The 19,121-nt window shown below is 42.3% G+C and overlaps 1 protein-coding gene across 2 annotated transcripts; it reads right to left on the bottom strand.

Annotated features, from left to right (window-relative positions):
• Window positions 1–2,530: 2,530 nt before the first annotated feature.
• FLVCR1 (FLVCR heme transporter 1) lies at window positions 2,531–18,743 on the bottom strand. 2 transcript variants are annotated; one of them, XM_058020918.1, is made up of 11 exons: window positions 18,105–18,743; window positions 14,957–15,101; window positions 14,294–14,434; window positions 13,930–13,997; window positions 13,584–13,687; window positions 12,355–12,465; window positions 11,231–11,336; window positions 10,905–11,016; window positions 10,316–10,383; window positions 8,895–8,969; window positions 2,531–4,010 (listed from the first exon to the last, which is right to left on the bottom strand). In XM_058020918.1, the coding sequence occupies exons 1-10, from the start codon at window positions 18,741–18,743 to the stop codon at window positions 8,907–8,909; spliced, it is 1,557 nt and encodes a 518-aa protein (XP_057876901.1). In that variant the 3' UTR covers window positions 2,531–4,010; window positions 8,895–8,906. The 2 variants fall into 2 exon arrangements, with proteins under 2 accessions (XP_057876901.1, XP_057876900.1); XM_058020917.1 differs by lacking the exon at window positions 2,531–4,010 and having other exon boundaries at window positions 4,670–8,969.
• Window positions 18,744–19,121: the final 378 nt, after the last annotated feature.

Consider the following 19,121-nt stretch of genomic DNA (forward strand, 5'->3'; position numbering starts at 1 on the left):
TTCAGCTTTGCAGAGGGCAGCAGGAAACACAGGTCAAGAAATTTTGCCTGCTTTAAGTAAATTGCATTATTGCAATGCAAATATTGGCCCATTTCCTGAAAAGACCACAGTGACCTCATTTGATCCTTTGAAAGGAATATAACATTTGTTTCTTTGGGGCTTTTTTCCTAAATTGAACATTATGTTGGAATGGGATTTTTTCAGTGATGAAATGAAAGGTCAGACTGTGATAAGGATGTAACCATGGCAATATGGGAATGGCATGGCTGTTGGTACACGTTTGCAGGAGCGATTTGCGTAACCAATAAAATTTCTGTACTCATAGAATTTCCCTGTGATCACTGGGAAAATAAATATCTAAAGCAGACTTTAAAAAACCCAAAAAAACAAAAAAAGAGGCAAGCTATAAAAGAAATGCCTGAGGGTGTGCTTCCTTGGAGTGTTCCCCAAGGTAGCCCTTTCTGAGAACTCTTAAGCCACTGTTTATTTTGCAATGGTCTAGCAGAAAAAGTAGCCATCAGCTGCTTTGGCTGCCCCAATGAAGAACTTCAGCAGCATGTTTTGATTTCTGCCTGAGCAAGTCCAGGATCTCCTGCAATAATCCTACTGCAACAAATCATTACAGTGTTTATTTTGGATGGGGCTAGATGGACTCCAGTTGTTCTCAGACTAGTCCAACAGGCAAGCTTTTCTTGCAGTAAAAAAGATTTTTAAAAGCACTAAAAAAAAAAAAAAATCAAAGTGTCATGAAAAGCCCATAAATCAGACCTTCCCCAAAACTGGTTTGCAAATTTTCACTTTCCACTCCCTATTGCAGTTCAGCATGTCCTAGTAACCTGACTGAGCCCTTGTTGATGGTGAAATAATCTTTTCCATACTTCCTACAGTCACCTCACTCTGGTCCACAACTGATGGCATCAGATACAGGTGAAACTGTTGTTCCAGAGTGGTACAACTTCAGCATCCCAATTAGCCTCCCTTACTCCTGTCTTGTTCCAAAGTCTCAGTCTCAAACATTGCAGTAGCTTGGGAAAATAATTACATCAATACAGTTTTCTCTGAATGTCTTACTTGACACCATATCACATGATTTGTTCTCTGCAGCAAGCTCTGCTTACAAAAAACAAGAAAACACTAATGTAACCTTCCATGAATATTGGCTTCTTTTTTTTTTTTTACTAATTATTTCTTTAACATTTAGTCACAGGGTAAATTACCCAGCACAATCACTTTTTTCTTTTTTTTTTTCCCAGGGGAGCTGCATAATAAAAATACAGGCAGTAAAGAACAGCAGTAGCTGAAAAAAATCTGCTCCCTAGAAATGAGATTTCTTTTCAGCAATCATCAGCACCCACAGACCTTGGCACAAAGGAGCTGCCAGTGGTGGCACCAGAGGTGAGAGTCAGGACTTACCTCCGCTGACAAGTGAGCACCTGAGTCATCCCTGCCTTCCTGGAGAGAGAAATGCACTGCAAGAAACCCCTGCCTGCTTGAGGTTAGAAGCACAGTTGTTGTTGCTGATCAGAAATAAGTTAAGCAGTCTAGCTGTGCTATGGGATAACCTGTGCCCTCTAGGAACAGTGTGATGCTGGTTAGGGAACACTGACCAAATGTCTTCCTTATTATTAAAGTTCCTCAAATGCATTTTCTTTCCAGGAAGGAAGAAAAGCAGACTGGAAAAGTTATTAAGCCTAGCAATAGAATGTGTCACAAGCCCAAACACCAAAAGCCTTTGAATTGAGATGCTGTGTGAAACCTGCAAAGAGAAATGTGTGATTTACTGTTCCCAATGCCATGGTGCTGCAAGGTGTCATGACGACACTGATGACTTCATCAAACAATTTTTGATCTGAAGCATCACTTCAAGCATCCCTGGGAGACAGTGCTCTGCAGATTGAGTTCCCCTTTCCAGAGAATGATTGAAGGGTAATCAAAATGCTGCAGAAGCACCTGAAGGTTACAGTAAAATTCAAATATCACAGTCATTTTAAAAATAAAGCTCTTAGAGGAAATACAGTAATCTGGAGCAAAATTACTTTATTTCAGCCATCTTCATTTTTTGCCATGACATGAGTGATAGTAATCTTCAGAGCAAACTGAAGCCTACAGAGCACCTTCTGTCTTTGGAATCAAACTCAGGAATGCTGTGTAATCACACAAGCTGTGGACTTGGAGTAGACTCCTTAATGCTCTCAGTGCATGCAGACATTTCAACTCTTATGAGATTCTTGCATTCAGAGCAGGTGAAATAAGTCAGAGAGAAATCACACTGACCATGGGGCTTTCTGTTCCCCAAAAGCTGGGGGACCTCTGTACCTCCCCTGGTGACAGGCTGCTTTGGACAATTTTGTCAAGCTTCTGAGCCTTTGAGGCCTTCTCTACCCTTTTGAAGCTTCAGTGGGGCAGTGACAAGATGAGAAATCATGATTTCATCAAACAAGGCTACACTTTAGGCAGTAGCCTCCAAGTGATTTTTTTTTTTTTTTTTTTTTGTTTAGCATGAGGGCCTGAAGAAAATTCAGTTGTTCAATTGTGAGCAGAAGATAACACAAATTCAAGTCCCCTGGAGCCAGCTAATGATCTCTGGGTGAGTCATTCTCACTCCCGTGGGACAGAGCCTCTTCATTCCACACAGGATGTACATTCTGTCTAATGCCTGCAGGGTTGTTCAGAACCAGCTGATGAATTATTCTGAGAAAATCAAGTTGCCTTCCAATATTTAGTGGAGAAAATGCCATGCAGAGCCTTGGAAGCTGCACTGTTATATTTTAACTTCTTTTTTTCTTGGCAGCAAGCTGGACAATTTGATTTATAAAAGAGTAACTGATTCTGCAGTCAGCTGCAGTCCCTCTATTACCTTAACCAAGCTAGTGATCAACATCTAAAAAGCCTTAGGACTGCCCCATTCTGAAAAAGAAACCTCTCTGGTTCAGCCTAATGCAGGCTAGAAAAACTTCTGAAGCCTTCAATACTTCCCGAGGATTTTTCTATCTGCATGGATTTTGTAGCTTTTGTAGAATCTTGTCTCTGTTTCTGGAAACTCGTAACACAAGGCCACAATACTGACAATGCCCTTTAGATTTACTGCCTTTTTAATGGTCTAAACACTGTTACAAGCAGAAGCAGTTTATTGAGGAATCACTGAAAGTTAGCATCCTAGAGGCTGAATTTTCATCCCTGACATTAAGCAGATATAAGCTGTTACTCACAAATATATAATTACTCACAAATCAGTAATTATGCCTAACCAGTGCCAATACTTAGCCTTTGTGACATATCTGCTGAAGTCCTTTCTACAAAGTTCAGGATATTATTGTTTTGTTTTCTCAAAAGTTGTTTAACAGAGCTGTAAATATTGATTTAGAGCCTGGTCAGATAGGGTTAGTTCACTGTGAAGCACAGGCAGAAGGAAATCCAGCAGACTTCTAAGGGGCTTCTCCTGGGCTTCTTTCCAGCCCAGGAAGCAGCTGGACTGTTAGACGTCTGCCTATTTTATCCATACACAAACCACATCACTTTCTGGAAGAGGTAATAATTGTTAGCTTTGGATCACAGAGCCTCCTCCTAGATATAGAAATAATTATCTGACTAATAGGCAGGATGGCTTCACATTTCCCATTTACCTGATGAGGTTTCTAGTGTTTTCTTTGAATGACTGAGAATCTAACCAGAAAAAAGAAATAAAATTACCAACCCCAAAACTCCAATGCCAAAGAAACTTTAGACAATAATGATTTTCTGGGATTGTTCCTTCCTAGCTGTGGGAATGTTTAAATTACAGTGCTAACTGGGGATATTGCCTGCAGCTTTCATAGAGGTACCATAAGAGGAACATGACCTTGTGGTCCTGGTTGTAAAACAAAGAACTCACCTGAAAGTTCAACCCAGTGTTGAACTGCATCTCAGTGTTGCTTCATGACACAAGGCTTGTGTTTGCTGTGCTCTGCAGCACCTGCAGCCACCTTCTGTGAAGCATCTCCTATACCAAAATAGCTGAGAGAGAATTCCAGCTTTGTGGAAAAGTGAGATAAAAAAAAAAAAAAGAAACATTTTCTTACCATGACTGCATTTTTTGAAGCAGGTTCCTCAAATTTTCCTGGCTCACACCTGGGCTAACTGCCTGAGGGTAGGTGACAGAACCTTGCAGAGTGCTCACAAGGGTTCTGCAGTGCTCCCGCTGAAGACACCTCTGATTCTAGCCATAACTGAATGTAATGTCTCCCTTCTATCCTGTCTCAGAAGTTATCCTACCCTCTCTCCCAGATAATCTCTCAGCAACCAAGTGCTTTATTAAAATAATGTCTGCACTACCATCAAGAAGCTGCCTTTGGATTGTTCTGCTTTAGGGGTTAACTCGCCCCTTCATTTCCTCACAGACCTCTTCCAAAGCCAAGGAGAATTCTCTGTGCTAGAGCAGTACAACTTGACTACCAATGCTAATACTTTAATTCTATGCCCCAAGAAAATGTCTTTGGATGCCAATACTCTTGTGCAAAATAAATTTCTATACCCTGCATGTACATGTATGTTTATTAATGTCACAGTAAGTCATACACTTACACATTTCCTACATTAAAAGGCAGGTTCTAAGGAAAAAAAAAAAACAATCACTTTCAGATTAGCAGCTGTATTACCAGCTGTCAAAAATGTTACCCTTGGCTCCAATCAATTTAGGCATTATACACTTTATTAGTAACATAGAATGGGAAGGAATGATGCCATCCACATATACACATACATACAGTATTGCAATCAGAGAATATTCATTAAGAACTTTTAATTTTCTCTTGAAATAAAGAATTGGACATTAACAAAACCAAAATATTACAGTAAAACACATTTTTTATCTTCATGAGTAGAACAAAGGCATAAGCAGTAAACAACATGGGTCTTACACAGAAATACATTTCTCTTAGGAAATTTTTTTGCTTAATTCATTCCAGTTCCTGTATTAACATCACTTCTTCCTTCTTCACAGAATTCAGACCGAATGGTGGGGCTGGAGCAATCACACATTATTGTGTACAATGACAGCTTGTGCTCCATGAAACATCAATAGCCTGTAACACTTGGGATTGTACATACATGTATTGAAAGACAGCAACTGTAAAGGTCACACACTCCCATTCACACAGAAAAACTAGTGAGTTCACAAAATGGAAAAGGAAAACAATAAATGTTTACATCTCAACCAAATTTCACTTGGTTGTAGATGCACAAGGTAGTACAAATATTTCTCAAAAAAACTTTTTTTCATTAGGCAACATAGGTTGGCAGCTCTAATTACACACTCCACTGATTGTCTCTGAAACAACAGACTGCCTTGAACAAAAGAGATAACCAAGAGGCTGAAGTTAGAAAAGCCCTATTGATGCCTTAAGTTTGAGCTTTCATATTTTCCAGATTCTGTACTGCATTAGTGTATAACTGTGAAGTTCATATGAAGTGTTAGCAAATTCTCTTCACAGTTTACTTTGACAAAACAATCCTTTTCCAGCCTGAGAACCCAGGACACCATTGCAGTTTTGGGCCCAAAAGAGAAAACTGAGGAGAGCAATCTGGGAGGATGGGACTTCATAACCTGAAGCTGTAACTGGACAATTAACCCCAATATGTAAATGGACCAAAACTTACAAAAGTGTGAAAATGTGTGACCCATCACCCATCTTGGGTGTAGCCCTGGCTGGGCTCTGTACTGCCCAAGGTGTTTCCTTTGAAGGCCTTTTTAACAAATACCTACTTATTTACTTTATTCCTTTTACACTGTCTAGCCTCTGTTCTAGGTAGCCTCTCAAGGCATCACTATTAATCTGAAATTATTCCTATGTATTGTTGCTACTTCCTCCCTTGTTCTTTCTTCCTCATAAACCATGGGCATTTAGCAACAGAAAGAGATGTTACTGGGGGGCAGTCCCCTTGTTTATTTATGCTCCCTACTGTGTACCTTGTGTGTGTTCTCTTGCATCCTCCAGAGCTCTCCTGAAACACTCAGAAAAAAAGCAAATTGAAAAGCAGAAGCTGATGCATGGGACTGGGATGCCTGTTCTCACTTGGTTTCTTGCACCATCCTCTCCTAGCTGATGTGCAATTCCATTCATGATACAATTACTTTTTTAAACAATTAGGGTTTTTAGTCCCCAGCTCTACTCTTGCTGGGGGGCTGAGCCAGGATCTGAAAGCTAAGAGTCAGAACCCCTATTTGCAATTCCAGATGCATGTGGAATTTCCAGGCTAAGAAGGTTGCATGGAGAACTTACAGCAACCTTCCATTATCTGAAGAGAGACTACAGGGAAGTGGGAGGGACTGTGTCAGGAATTGTAGGGATAGGACAAGAGGAAATTGGTACAAACGGAAAGAGCGGGAATTTAATTTAGGTATCAGGAATAGATTTGTTACTGTGAGGATGGTGAGGCACTGGAACAGGCTGCCCAGGCAGGCTGTGGACACCCCAGCCCTGGCAGTGTCCAAGTCCAGGCTGGATAGAGCCTGGAGCAGCCTGGTCCAGTGGGAGGTGTCCCTGCCCATGGCAGGGGGGTTGGGACCAGATGGTCTTTAAGGTCCCTTCCAACCTCTTAACATTCTGTGATTCTATGTTTGATTGAGTGGATGTTTTCTGCTAAAATCCAAAAATTAAAAGCAAAAACCACAAAGCCTCAACTACTCCAAATTTATTTCTGTCATGATCTAGAACTTTAATTTCTTGACAGATAAGACTATTGCATAAAAAATACTGATTTGTTCTTTATTTGCTCTTGATTCTGCTGCTGAGCCTTACATTTAAATACTTCATCATTGCCTGAAAATAGCTCATAGGTTTCCAACTTTCAAGCTTCTTTTAGAAGGGGAATATTAAATCCAGGATGTAATTAAGCTTTCATTATTAGGAATATTTTCTTTTCAGGGACCCAGCAGGGTTTCCAGCCAGCTAAAATCTTCTTTCAACCTTTTCAGAAGGTAGCCAAGTATCTTTGGCAGAAGAAAAAAGGAGCTTCATGGGGGAAGCAGAAGCCACACACACAAGCAAAGAAAAACAAGGAATTAATTCACTGCTTCCCATGGGCAGGCAGGTGCTCAGCCATCCCCAGCAAGTGCAACAGCTGCTTGGGAAGAAAACACCATCACTCCAAACATTCCTCCCTTCCTCCTTCTGCCCCCCAGACATCACTGAACATGATGTCCTATGGTCTGGAATTTCCCTTTGGTCAGCTGGGGTCACCTGTCCTGGCTGTGTGTCCTCCCAACATCCCAGGCACTCCCAACTTCCTCACCTTTTCTGACCTATGAAAAGCAGAAAAGGCCTTGGCTCTGTGTAAGCCCTGCTCAGCAAGGATAAAACATCTCTGTATTATCAGCCCTGTGTTCAGCACAAATCCAAAACACAGCCCCCTGTCAGCCACTGTGAAGAAAATCAACTAGCCCAGCACAGAGTCAAATAATTCCCCATCCCCAGCTGTAACAACCTGTGGAAAACTTGGAGCAGGATTGCACCTTCTGGATGGCACTGCATCTGTGGGAACTCAGAGACACAGCAGCACTGATGCCACTGAACTTGCAGGCTCACTGTGCTGAGCTAAAAATGAAATGTTTCCAAGAAGTCCACTGACCCAGGTCTGACTTTCCCAGCAATAATAGTATTGTAGTGCTATCAGTTCTGTGGGTGTGTAGATAGAGCACAAGGTAAAGGAGAAAATTTTCAAAAGCACTGAACTGAAAAAAAACCCCATCCCAAATACAGAAAAATGAAGTAACAAAAAGTTACTGTTAATAATGTCTGCTCATTTTGCAGCTAAAATGGTATAAAAGAAAATAATTGATCAGAAATAGTGAAAATATCACTATTTTCTTTTCAGTCATCCTTACAGCTTTTACCTAACTGTAAAAGACATGATTTCAGTTACACAAGCACAAGAATTTCACACGAGACAAGTGATACAATTCATAAAAAGGACAGAACACATTTTCTGATACTCCACAAATATTCAGAGGTTTAACACACAAAATGGAATTTCTTCAGCAGCACTGATTAAACTCAAGATGAGGCAGGGATCTTCTTTACAAAGTAAAGGCACTGGCTCTTTGTAAACACGTACTTCTCTCTCTTTAAATGAGAAAGCACTCAAAATATTCCGTGGAGGAAACTTGTGTGGTAGTGTTCCATTGTTTATAAATATTTCATAGCAGAGATATCAAAGGCCTTTGTCCTCCTTTTTACTGTATTTAATAAGAAATGTTTTGTCTCCAACTTATCTAGTGAGAAACTTTTTGAATCTCCCCAGAAATGCTACAATGAAGCTATAGCAAAAACAGTGTTTTCTCTTATCTGCCTTTTGATACCTATAAAGAAGTTTCAAGGCAAAAGAAATGTCAGATGCCAGTATGAAACACACACGTCATCTCTCGTTTTCAGTATTGTGCTATCACTTTCCCAGAAGGAATCATTGGCTTATATTCAAATACAGATACATTTAAAATAAAAAAATGAACTCGTGAACATCCTGCTGCTGTGCATTTCCCTACTCTTTGACTTTTCAAATGCACCAGCAAGAATGAAGCATAAAAGATGATTAGATACTTCTGATCATGACAACTGTACTTCAAGACTCCTGATTTTTTTCAAGTATGCATCCTGAATGCACATCTCCCTACTTTGGAGAGTGTTCACACAGTTCTTTACTAATCAAACTGCAAGACTTGAAAATGTTAAAATAAATATTCCATACAAAGGTGAATTCTTTGCCTCTTGAGCAAAATGAACTGAGCATTTTCATAGCTTCCAGTACACAACTACCACCAATATCAACAAACACATGTCACTATTCATACACACAAATCCAGTGATTACACTAGCTCATATCATTCCATATCTAACCAAACTTGTGCATTTTTGAGTCACCTTCCTTCAGCTTCATAAGGCTGACTGAATCTTTAATGTAGTGCTTTCAGGTTCAACAGGACTGTCAACTGGTACCTGAAGAGGAAGATGAAAAAGTAAAAACACAACAGGAATTAGGCTGTTATTCAACAGAATTATTCTCAAACTCAGTATTCTTGGGTAATTATTAGGTTAGGCTCCAACAGTATATGTAGTTAATTAGCCCAGTTAAGCAAATTATATGAAACCCTATTTTCTTTTCTTTTTGTAATAAGAGAGCCCAAACATAGAATTTAGTTTCTTAGTATAACTCTGAAGTATCTGTTTACTGCATATAAGTATCTGTCACATGAAGATTAATTTCCCTTTGTTTTCTCTGTTACATTTAACCACAGTAGATTCCTGATCAAGGTTCAGCATCAAAGTGATACTGAATATTATTAACACAGCCAGGTCTCAGTCATGCATGGCAACATTAGGGCAAGGACTGCAGCTTTTCTGACACCCTGGCTAATATGAATGAAGCCGGGTGATGATCTAGGCTAATTAACGAGGTGATAATGGAAAGCAGATAAGTGATGAACAGCCCCAACCCCGGCTGGAAACCCACACTGAGCACCCGCAGCTGCCAGCAGGTTTCAGGTTCAAGTTGGCTCAGGCAGCACCAGCTCAAAGTTTCTGAACCTCATACAGACACTAAAATTGGTCACAGATGATCAAAAGCTGCTGGGCATGCAAGACACCTACACAAAAATAAGCATGGCAGAGGATCCTGTGATGTCTGACTCCAAAAAGCTGTCTCATATCTTGATCCAAGCAATGAAATACCCACAGCATTGAAAAAACTTTCTACTGAGAGCTTTATTTCTACTAGTAACTGTAGTAGCTTGGAAAAACTGCTGAAACATGGAGCCTTATGATGATCAGAAAATGCTAGGCTCACTCTTCCTTTAAATTGAGAGTGTCAGCAGAAGAACAAACCCAGCTCTTTATGCAGCACTGCATAGAAACTCCAGCATGGCTTCTGTTTATCAGACACTGACTTCATCTGAAGAGACTGCAGGTATTTTAAATAAAATATATAGTATACAGGACGGCCTCAACCCAATAAACAAAAAGGCTTCACAATTTAAAATGCTTCCCCGCTATTATGAAAACGCAAGATTCAAGCAATAAAACAATATTATTTGCCACTTAAAACTCAAATATTCAAAAAATTCAAAAAAATTCTGAGAGCAGAAGTTTTTTCAGTTTTTTTCACGGGAGTTAAGGAGAAAAACAGATATGTGAGAGCAGCATGCCATGTGGCTTTGTTGTTCAATACGAACATGGAACCAGCCATAAGACCTTGTCAAGTATTCTTTTGCAGCTGGTATTGTTCTGCCAGTAGAAGTCAAGCATTCAAGTAGGTAATACAATCATGCACAAGAGTCACCACTTACAGCTTTGACGTCCAAGTTCATAATCCCTGAATTTACATTGTGTCTTCGCAAATCTGATTTTATTAAGGCTGAGAAAAGAAGGAAAAGGAAAGCTGGTTGACACCTTTGCAGTGATATGCAATTCAAGGGAAATGTTTGCAAGGTGCAAGCACACAGAAGCTGCTTTCAGCACATTTTCAAAATACCCCTATTTTTTCTTTGCAATTTGAACTCACTGATAATTTGAACTTGCTTGCTCCTCACAAAGCACACAAAGAAGGCAATGACAATAAAATCTTTTAAACCACAAGCACTTAAAGAAAAGCTTAATAGTTCAGCACTTTCAGCACATTTGTGAGTCAACATGTATAAACACTGGCACAGCTCCAGAGTGCATCAGCAATTTCTTGCATTTGGAAAACTGCAAACTGCCTCCATTTGTGCATTTGTTTCAATTTCTCACCCCACTCTAGAGATGGACATCTGTCTCAAATTCAGGACATGTCTCAAGAGATGGTGGTCAGATGGCTGTGCATATATTAGCAACATCATCCTAAAAGCACCTATGTTTTTACATTAAATAAAAGCCATTACTTGCACTTGTAATTACCTGTTAAAATAATGCCCACAAAAATCCAAGCACAAAGAAAGATGTTTCCTGCACGAGGACTGTAGTCTGTAGTGAGCTTTCCTTGAACAAGTGTAAAGATAATTCCAAATATCTATAAACAAACAAGTAATGGCATCAGGATCACACAGAAAAGAGTAATTTCGCCTTTAAAAGTTCCAGGTCACATCTTATAGAAATCAAATTTTAAAAAATCAGGACTGTAGCAACAAAACAGAGACTTAGCAAAGTCTAAGAAAGCCTTCCTAGACATGAGCATAATGGCATTCCTGAACATTACTTCACTTGAAGAAATAAAATGCTGTAACCTGTGCTGATGCATTGAGGAGACCTGAGGAAGTGCCTTCAGACTCTGGATATGTAATTTCCACAGCAAATTCAAACCCAAGTGGAAGATAGCCAGTCATGAAGAACCTGTTAAAGAAGAGAGTAAGAGGATGATAGGTGGGCCTTCATCTGTTACCAGAGCTAAGAAAACCTAACATACACACATGGTGTTATGAATTAGCTGGTATTCTGAATTGTCATGGGTTCATGACTTAACAGAATTCAGTAATTCCAAACAATAGTGACTGCTTCATTCCCTCAGCATGGTCCAAGAGTTTTAGCCACACATCTTTCTCTTTAGGGCAAAGCTGCTAAAACATGTTTGTCCTATTTCCCATAACCACCATACATATGAAACAACCTTTGCAAAGGAGTCTGCAAGCCACTCCATACTTGAAGCCAATTACTTTCATATGAAAGCCATGCACAAACATCATCATTTGATCAGCCCAAATATCCATGGTAGAGGACAAAAGGAGGCCATGAGTAGGGAGTGAGGCTGTACACTTGAACACCTGCTGGAAGCTGCTGTGGAAGAAGCTGAGGGGACCAAAGAGAAAAAGCTTAAAATACAGCTGATGTTGTTTGGTTTCTAGACTGAAACTCTCAAGACGTTTCTGGTTTCATCTTGACTTCTGTGTCTGAATACAGCAACATTCCCTCAGCCCCTCCTGAGGCTTTTAGATTGGGTATCTATGAGCACAGCAAACAAAGGAACCAGCATGTTGCTTGGGCTGTCAAAGCATAGATTAATGAAAATGCAGAGAAGGCAGTCTTCCTAGACCTGCTCAAACTCTGATCACCTACACACTGCTCAAGAGAAAGCTTCAACTTCACTGCAGACAGCTTTTTGAATAGGAACCAGACAAACTGGTCACATAGGGACCTCTCTTAGGTCCATAAAATGGTAAATGAAATTTACTGAAAAGTGACTTACTTTAGCTTTATTCTGATGTAACAGAAGCTGAAACCCTATCTGTACTGTGAGCTAAAGGCATAGGCTGAGACCATGGTGACAGAATACACAGAATCATCTAGGTAAAACATTTAAATTTGTTTCAGAAGAGAACTGCAGTAAGTCTTGCAGTGCTCTTTAATTGCTCACCCAAGCACTCCTCCAGTCACAAACACCACTATAAGGTATCCGAGGTCCAGGGTGAAGGTAAACACCAGCAACCCAATGAAAGAGAGAATGTAAACAATCAAAGTAGTTTGCCTGCAACCCAACAACAAAAAATTAACATTGTTCATAGAACGCCATAGCACACTGCTGAAGCATAGAAGGATAACATGAACATTACATAAGCCATTCTAAAGCTATAAAATTTGCTTCATGTAATCCTGTCTCAAACTCAGCATGCAGCGAGCACATACGCATTCCTGAACCCTTCATTGTCTGGCTGCTTCACTCCAGGCTAGGGACAGAGACTCAAACCCTCAAAGGATGGACAATCACAGCACATATTACCACCTTAAGACTATTTTAGTTCTCTGCTATGCTGTACCTCTTGGCCATTCTGCAGTGCTGCCCATTACACAATACATCAACACAGGAGCAGCTGAGTCCAACACTATTAGCAATAAAAGTCAGCCTACAAGAGGCAAGTCAAACAAATCTCATTGCAGTGTTCTATTTATTTTCAATCTGGAAGAAGGGATCTCTTCCAAATTCTTAAAGCACATATTTGTAAGCCAAAACACACGCAGAAACAAAGCCAACCTACAGCATTAACATCCATTAGGCTTGTAGAGGCACATAATATACTGAGTCACAGGGGAGAACTATTCCATCACAAACAGTGCTCCAGGGCAGTGCTCACTCCTGGGGGCACCACACCATGGATGATAGACCCAGGAGCTCCTGCCCCAGAAGAGAGCTCTGCTCCATGGTCAACCCCTGAATTAAAGCAAACATTACACTTACTAATAGGATCAGGAGTAGCATAAAAAAATTGAGAATCCATCAGCTGGCCATTTTACAAAACAATGCAGGGCAGGCTTTGAGACTTTATGCTTTCCTAGGAGAAGCAGCCCACTGGGCCACCTGTTCACTGTATGTAGGACCTACAGCGCTTTCCTTACACTCCTGAAGAGACAGGAGTAGATGACAAATCCCTTTGCATTGTGCTCCCTCATTTCTTTTGGCCAATAACCAGTGAGAGTCTCAACCTTTCTCTGTAGCTACAGAAACTTCTCTCCATGCAGACCACTAAAAGATCAGGGACCAACTGCATTTCATCAGCCAATCATTTCAGCCCTTATGTTGGAGTATTTTCCTAATGCAATTGCACCACTCTCCTACCCCTAGCCCCACACATGCCTACCCACACTTACTTGTATGTTTTAGTGTAATCCAGCCACAAACCACAAATAATCGAACCCACCATTCCTGCCACCACCAGTGTCAAGCCAATTCTCCCAGCGTTCACTTCTTCTCCCTTTCAACAAATATTTATATGGTGCTCATTAATAATTGCTTCCATTCAGAGTCAAGTTCAGACCTCTTGGCAGTCATAAGTGCAAACAAACATTCCTATGACTCCCACAGCTGCATGGCACAAGAAACTGTACAGAGGTATAAAAGAAACCAAATGTCTGAGCACACATAGCACCTACAAAATAAATATCACCTCTGCAACTGCACAGTGAAAAAGAGAAAGATAAGATCCAAGAAACTTACCTCATAATGAGTTACTATCATCTGGTTTAATAATGTAGAGACAGAGTAAAATGCCCCAGTCATAATACCTGCAGTACCATGAAAAAAGCTTCAGTCATTACAGGTGCAGACATGCTGATTTGTTACCCTAAAGAATTCATCTTCTGACATTTATGACTCACAACACAAAGCCTTTTATGTGCCAGGTAAAATCTGGACTTATAAGCGATATTTTGCATCCTTATGGACTTTCCAGCACTGGCACCCGAGTAAATGAAAGTTTGACACTCCCTCCCCCTTAAAAAACCCCACAACTAAAATTCTACATGCTTCTGGCCCACATTTGAACCCTTCTGCCAGAATACAAGCAGATAGCACCACTTACCATAACTGATTAGCAAAAGTATAAATGGAATATTTCTGAACAAGTTAATAATGGACTGCTTGTAGGAGTAATCCTCAGGAGGTTTAGTTTGCAGGACTGCTTGAGAGTGACTGGGAGGGTATTTGGGCTTTTCTTCAAACACTGGGGAAAAAGAAGAAGGAACAATTTTTGATTAATCTCTACCAAACTAATATGCAGGGGGGTTTTTTAGGTTTTTGGAAGTGTTTCAGCTTGATGAATTCCAGGAAAGTGACTTGTAGTTTTAACAACTCCATGAAAAAAAAAAGTCTAGATTTTCTCATGGAAGAACTGAGTCACATCCACAAAGGATGTGTTATGTGGTCACATCTGATTGCTACCAAAATCTGCAATATGTCAGGACCTTTGTATACAAATTGTAAGATGAACAGAGTGAATTCACATTATATCATAAGTCCTTGCAGCAAAGAAACTAAGAGAACTAAATATTCTAACAGAAATCACCCCATGTGAAGCATGACATTCAGTGAATTGGCTGTTGCTTAACCCTGGCACAACACCTAAGTGAACACAAACTGGAAAAATTGTGACCTCAACTACTTTGAGCAGGCAGCTGCTTTAAAGCGAGACATTGTAAACACTCTCTGTAGCCAGCACATAAATCCCAGTAATTTAAACACTTACCAACTCCTGCTAAGAAGAACAGAAGTGTGGACACTATCGCTGTTCCGTAGAACATGATGCTGATGTTGTGTGCCATAAGATCAATGTCATTCGGTGTATTTGGGACCAAAACAGGTGGCAGCAAGAAGCCAATTGCAGTACCAAGCTGTAAAGAAAGGAGAGAAAAAAAAAAAAGGCAAAAATAATTTCCCTCTGCACATACAAATCAACAGAAGTGAAAAGTCTTACCAGGTAAAATTCAAAATTGTTATCATAATAAGCATTGATAAAACTTTAGTATCACACTTCTGAGCCACTTGCTCTCGATGTTGTTTTACAACCAGATCTTCCATAACCCAGGCTGAACCTTTCCCCTTCTCAATTGAGCTACAATACCACACTTGGTGTATATATTTACACCACACTTAGTACTTGTACAAGAATCTTCATACACATACAAGAACCTTTCACAGGAAGTGTAAACACCACGCATGAACATAAATTTGTATCAGTCATCCTGCAGCTGAAGGGCTACAGATGACACAAGATTCCAGCTACTCTTGCAGAAATGCTCTTCATTTGATGTCATGCTCCTTCCACTACAGCAAAGCCTGACTGCAAGGTTCACTGAAGAACCAACAGAGCAGAGAAAAGGAATATCCTTATTAAGAGCAAACTCAACAATTATTGCTAAGGAAATAAATGAAAACCACAGAATGAAGAAGTAGTGGGTTTGTGTGTGGAGTAAATGCCAACATAACAACTGATTTTGCATTAAAGAGACATAAAAAGACTGAAATTTTGGGTACATATGTAAAGCATTTTAAAACATGAAGGAACAAGTCTTGGACTATTCTCCTATTTCCCTCTTCTGCTCCCCCAAAACTTAACGGCATTTTAAAGTGTTGGAACATTTATTTTAGGTAAAATTAAATGAAAAAAGAGCACCAAAGACTGTTACAGTGGCAAGTCCAACAATCAGAAAGCACACATATTAGAGGTGTGCCACTGTGCTTACAAAACATCCCTTTGTGCATACCCTGATGAGAGTTTTGTTATTTTTTTTCTTCCCAGGCCATCATATTGACACAGTATCCAGAGGTCACTGGAAGAATTTGTCTCTTTTTGTCCTCACTCTTCATTATATGAACCCTACAAACACGAACTGAGCACACAGTTACTTTTTGTCTTTAGGTATATTTTTTCTTCCCCCAAGAGGAGCCGGTGCAGTACCCACAATGTCCCAAGAAAGTCGAGTGAAACCATTTCCCATCATTTACATCTAGAGAGGTTAGGGCCGGAAAAAAGTGTTCCAATGAGTTTGGCATGCCTCACTTAAGATGGTAAATACTTGTGGAGATCTGGCACTCCAAACAACCCTTGGCAGGTACACCACTGCATTCCCACTGATTTGTGTTCCAGCTGCAAACGATCAGCATCCCAAAGGAGTGAGATCTACATTTTGGTAACTGCTCTGTTCCTCCCCTGCCCGCTGTCCCTGCCGACCCGCTGCAGCTCTGAAGTTTCACACAGTCTGAAGCTGTGTGATAAGCAATCTGATAAGGAATTGGATGACCAGCAGCTGGGTGGGTTATAACAACGTGTTCTATGGCACAGTCCAGGTTGTGCAATTGCCCAGTACAGTGAGTGTTCTGTTACACAGGTCATGCTGTGCAGATATCCGGACACGGAGACCCAGCAGGAATGTGTATGCAGAAGGGAACTGCAGTGGATACACAGACATTACTGCTACCTTCCAAGTGCCTAAATTCCTGCTACTTTTTCAATCTAGCCTTTGAGAGGTTTTAGGGTTTTTTTTAAGGAAATAAAATGCGAGAATAGAGAAATTCTGTTGTTCTATTAACACACTTCAACAGGCACACTGAGATCAGTCCTAGCTTCTGGAGAGGAATACACTCCAGAAATATCCACGGCTTATTCTGTTCACATCCTGATCCTGTTTCCCTTGTCCATCCTTCTCGTGGCTCCCATCCACACAGTCCTGCCCTCCTGCTCCTGTCCTGCACCACTTCAATCCCACATCTCAGCATCCCAGTGAAGCATCAGTTTCGGGCTCCAAGGTGGATACTTGACACTCTACTGCAGAACTGAAAACCCAGTAACTCCTTGCTACTGGGAGGACCAGTGCATGCCAAAGAAACCTTTAACCTCATACCAGGATACAGATCCAAAATTTTTGCCTCACTGCTGAAACAACACCAACAATTTCTGAAATCTTCAGTCCAAAAGAGACAGTTGACTTGCCCACTGGAAACCTCCAATGCAAAAAAAAAAAAAAGTTTTTTTGAAGAACTGTGAACAGCCAGGTATCAGCTAATGAGGAATCGGCTAGGTGTAGGTACACCCTACTGTAAATATGTAAAATGAATGCCACTGCTGTCACAATCCAAAGTGCACAAACATAAAATCATTAGACTCACAAGATAAAAAACAAATTCCTCATTATCTTAACCAAACTCTACCTATGACCTCAGCCTGCATCAGTGATGCTGATTTGAATCTCAGCCATTTTTTTGCCACAGGAGAAAAAAAAAAAAAAAAAAGGCAGAAAAAAAAAAAAAAAAAAAAAAGCTGGGACAGTGGCAGGAGGTGAGAATTAGGCTATAGGAGGAAGAAGTATCATACCTGCACCTGTGCTTTCAGATGCACCTGTTCCAGCTCTCTGAAACTGGCCAGGACCAGGGAGCTTGAGGAAATCCGTGACTCAGTTATCAGCTCCCAACAGTGATGTGAACTATCACAGCGTTACACAAAACTTCAGGAGTCACCAGGGTATTGACTACTGGCACCTGGCAATTAGAGGCCATATTTTAAAAAGTAGAAACCAATACATGTCGCTGGGGCTCTTCATGAAAGTTCACCTCCAACGGGGGTGGATTCAGTCAAATGAATCCAAGCGCCAAAATGAGACAGAGGAAGTGGGGCAGGACCACATGTGAGCGAGAAGGTTCTCTTTCGGCTGCTGTGCTGCCGGCAGCTGCTGGAACTGCCACACGGCCCGGGGCAGCCCCGCTTCCTCACCCGGCCGCTCTCCCGACACCGCATCCTGCAGAAAGCTTCTCCCACTCAAGCACCACGTTTCCGACTCGATGCCGAGCTCCAAGGCAGCCCACTCCTCCAAGCCCCCCTCGCTCCCCTGCGGCCCTACCTGGTTGCCCAGCACGGCCACGGCGCAGGCGGTGGAGACCTCGGTGGGGCCGAACCAGACGGAGGCGATGCGGGAGGGCAGCCCCAGGATGAAGACCTGTGCCACGGCGCACACGGCCTGCGCGGCCAGCGTGAGCGGGTAGCGCTGCGGGGCCAGGCTGCCGCACTTGAGCCAGGCGCCCAGCGCGTTGAGCCCCGCGCCCAGCAGCGCCGTGAGCCGCAGCCCGCGGGCGTCCAGCAGCCAGGTGGCCGGCAGGATCAGCGGCACGTAGGCCACCATATACACCATGGACAGCCAGTCGATCTGCGTGAAGGACACGCCGTAGAAGCCGGCGAAGACGTTGCTGAGGATGCTGTACTGGATCCACTGGAAGGCGTTCACCAGCGAGTAGCAGCTGAACACGGCGAGCACCGCCAGCCGCCGCCGCGACAGCCGCGTCTCCAGCCGCGCCTCCCGCCGCTCGCCGCCCGCCGCCAGCATCTCCTCGGCCTCCGGGGCCGCCGGGGCCGCCGGCTGCCCGCCGCCCGCCGCCTCCTTGCCGGGCAGGAAGCCATTGCAGCGCTGCTGCTGCTGCGGCGGCGCCGCCGGCACCTCCCCGCTCTCCCCCTCCGCCTCCTCCTCGCCGCCGTCCTCCACCATCTCGGCCGTCTCCGCACCCAGCTTCCCCGGCGGCGGGCGCAGCCTCGCTCTGCCCGCCAAGGTCACCTGGCCGCCGCTCCGATCGCCGCCCCGCCCCGGGGCCGGGCCAGAGCCGAGCCCGAGCCGAGCCCGGCGGGCGGAGCGGGAGCGGGAGCGGGAGCAGGCCCCGGGAGGGCGGGACCGGCAGCGCTGCCCGGGGCGAGGGGCTCCGGGGGCAGGGACGGCAGTCCGGGCTGCTGGGGAGTGCTGGGAGCGTGGAGATAGATAGATTAGATAGATAGATAGATAGATAGATAGATAGATAGATAGATAGATAGATAGATAGATAGATAGATAGATAGATAGATAGATAGATAGATAGATAGATAGATAGATAGA

This window comes from Melospiza georgiana, chromosome 3 (genome assembly GCF_028018845.1).
Source record: "Melospiza georgiana isolate bMelGeo1 chromosome 3, bMelGeo1.pri, whole genome shotgun sequence".
Lineage (NCBI taxonomy): Eukaryota > Metazoa > Chordata > Aves > Passeriformes > Passerellidae > Melospiza > Melospiza georgiana.

Coding starts and splice junctions, on each gene's coding strand:
- FLVCR1 (XM_058020918.1), bottom strand. CDS start 18,743: ATGGTGGAGGACGGCGGCGAGGAGGAGGCGGAGGGGGAGAGCGGGGAG. Junction 13,998..14,293: donor ACTTTTGCTAATCAGTTATG/GTAAGTGGTGCT, acceptor ATGGTACTGCAG/GTATTATGACTGGGGCATTT. Junction 10,384..10,904: donor TGTGGGCATTATTTTAACAG/GTAATTACAAGT, acceptor TTCTTTTCTCAG/CCTTAATAAAATCAGATTTG.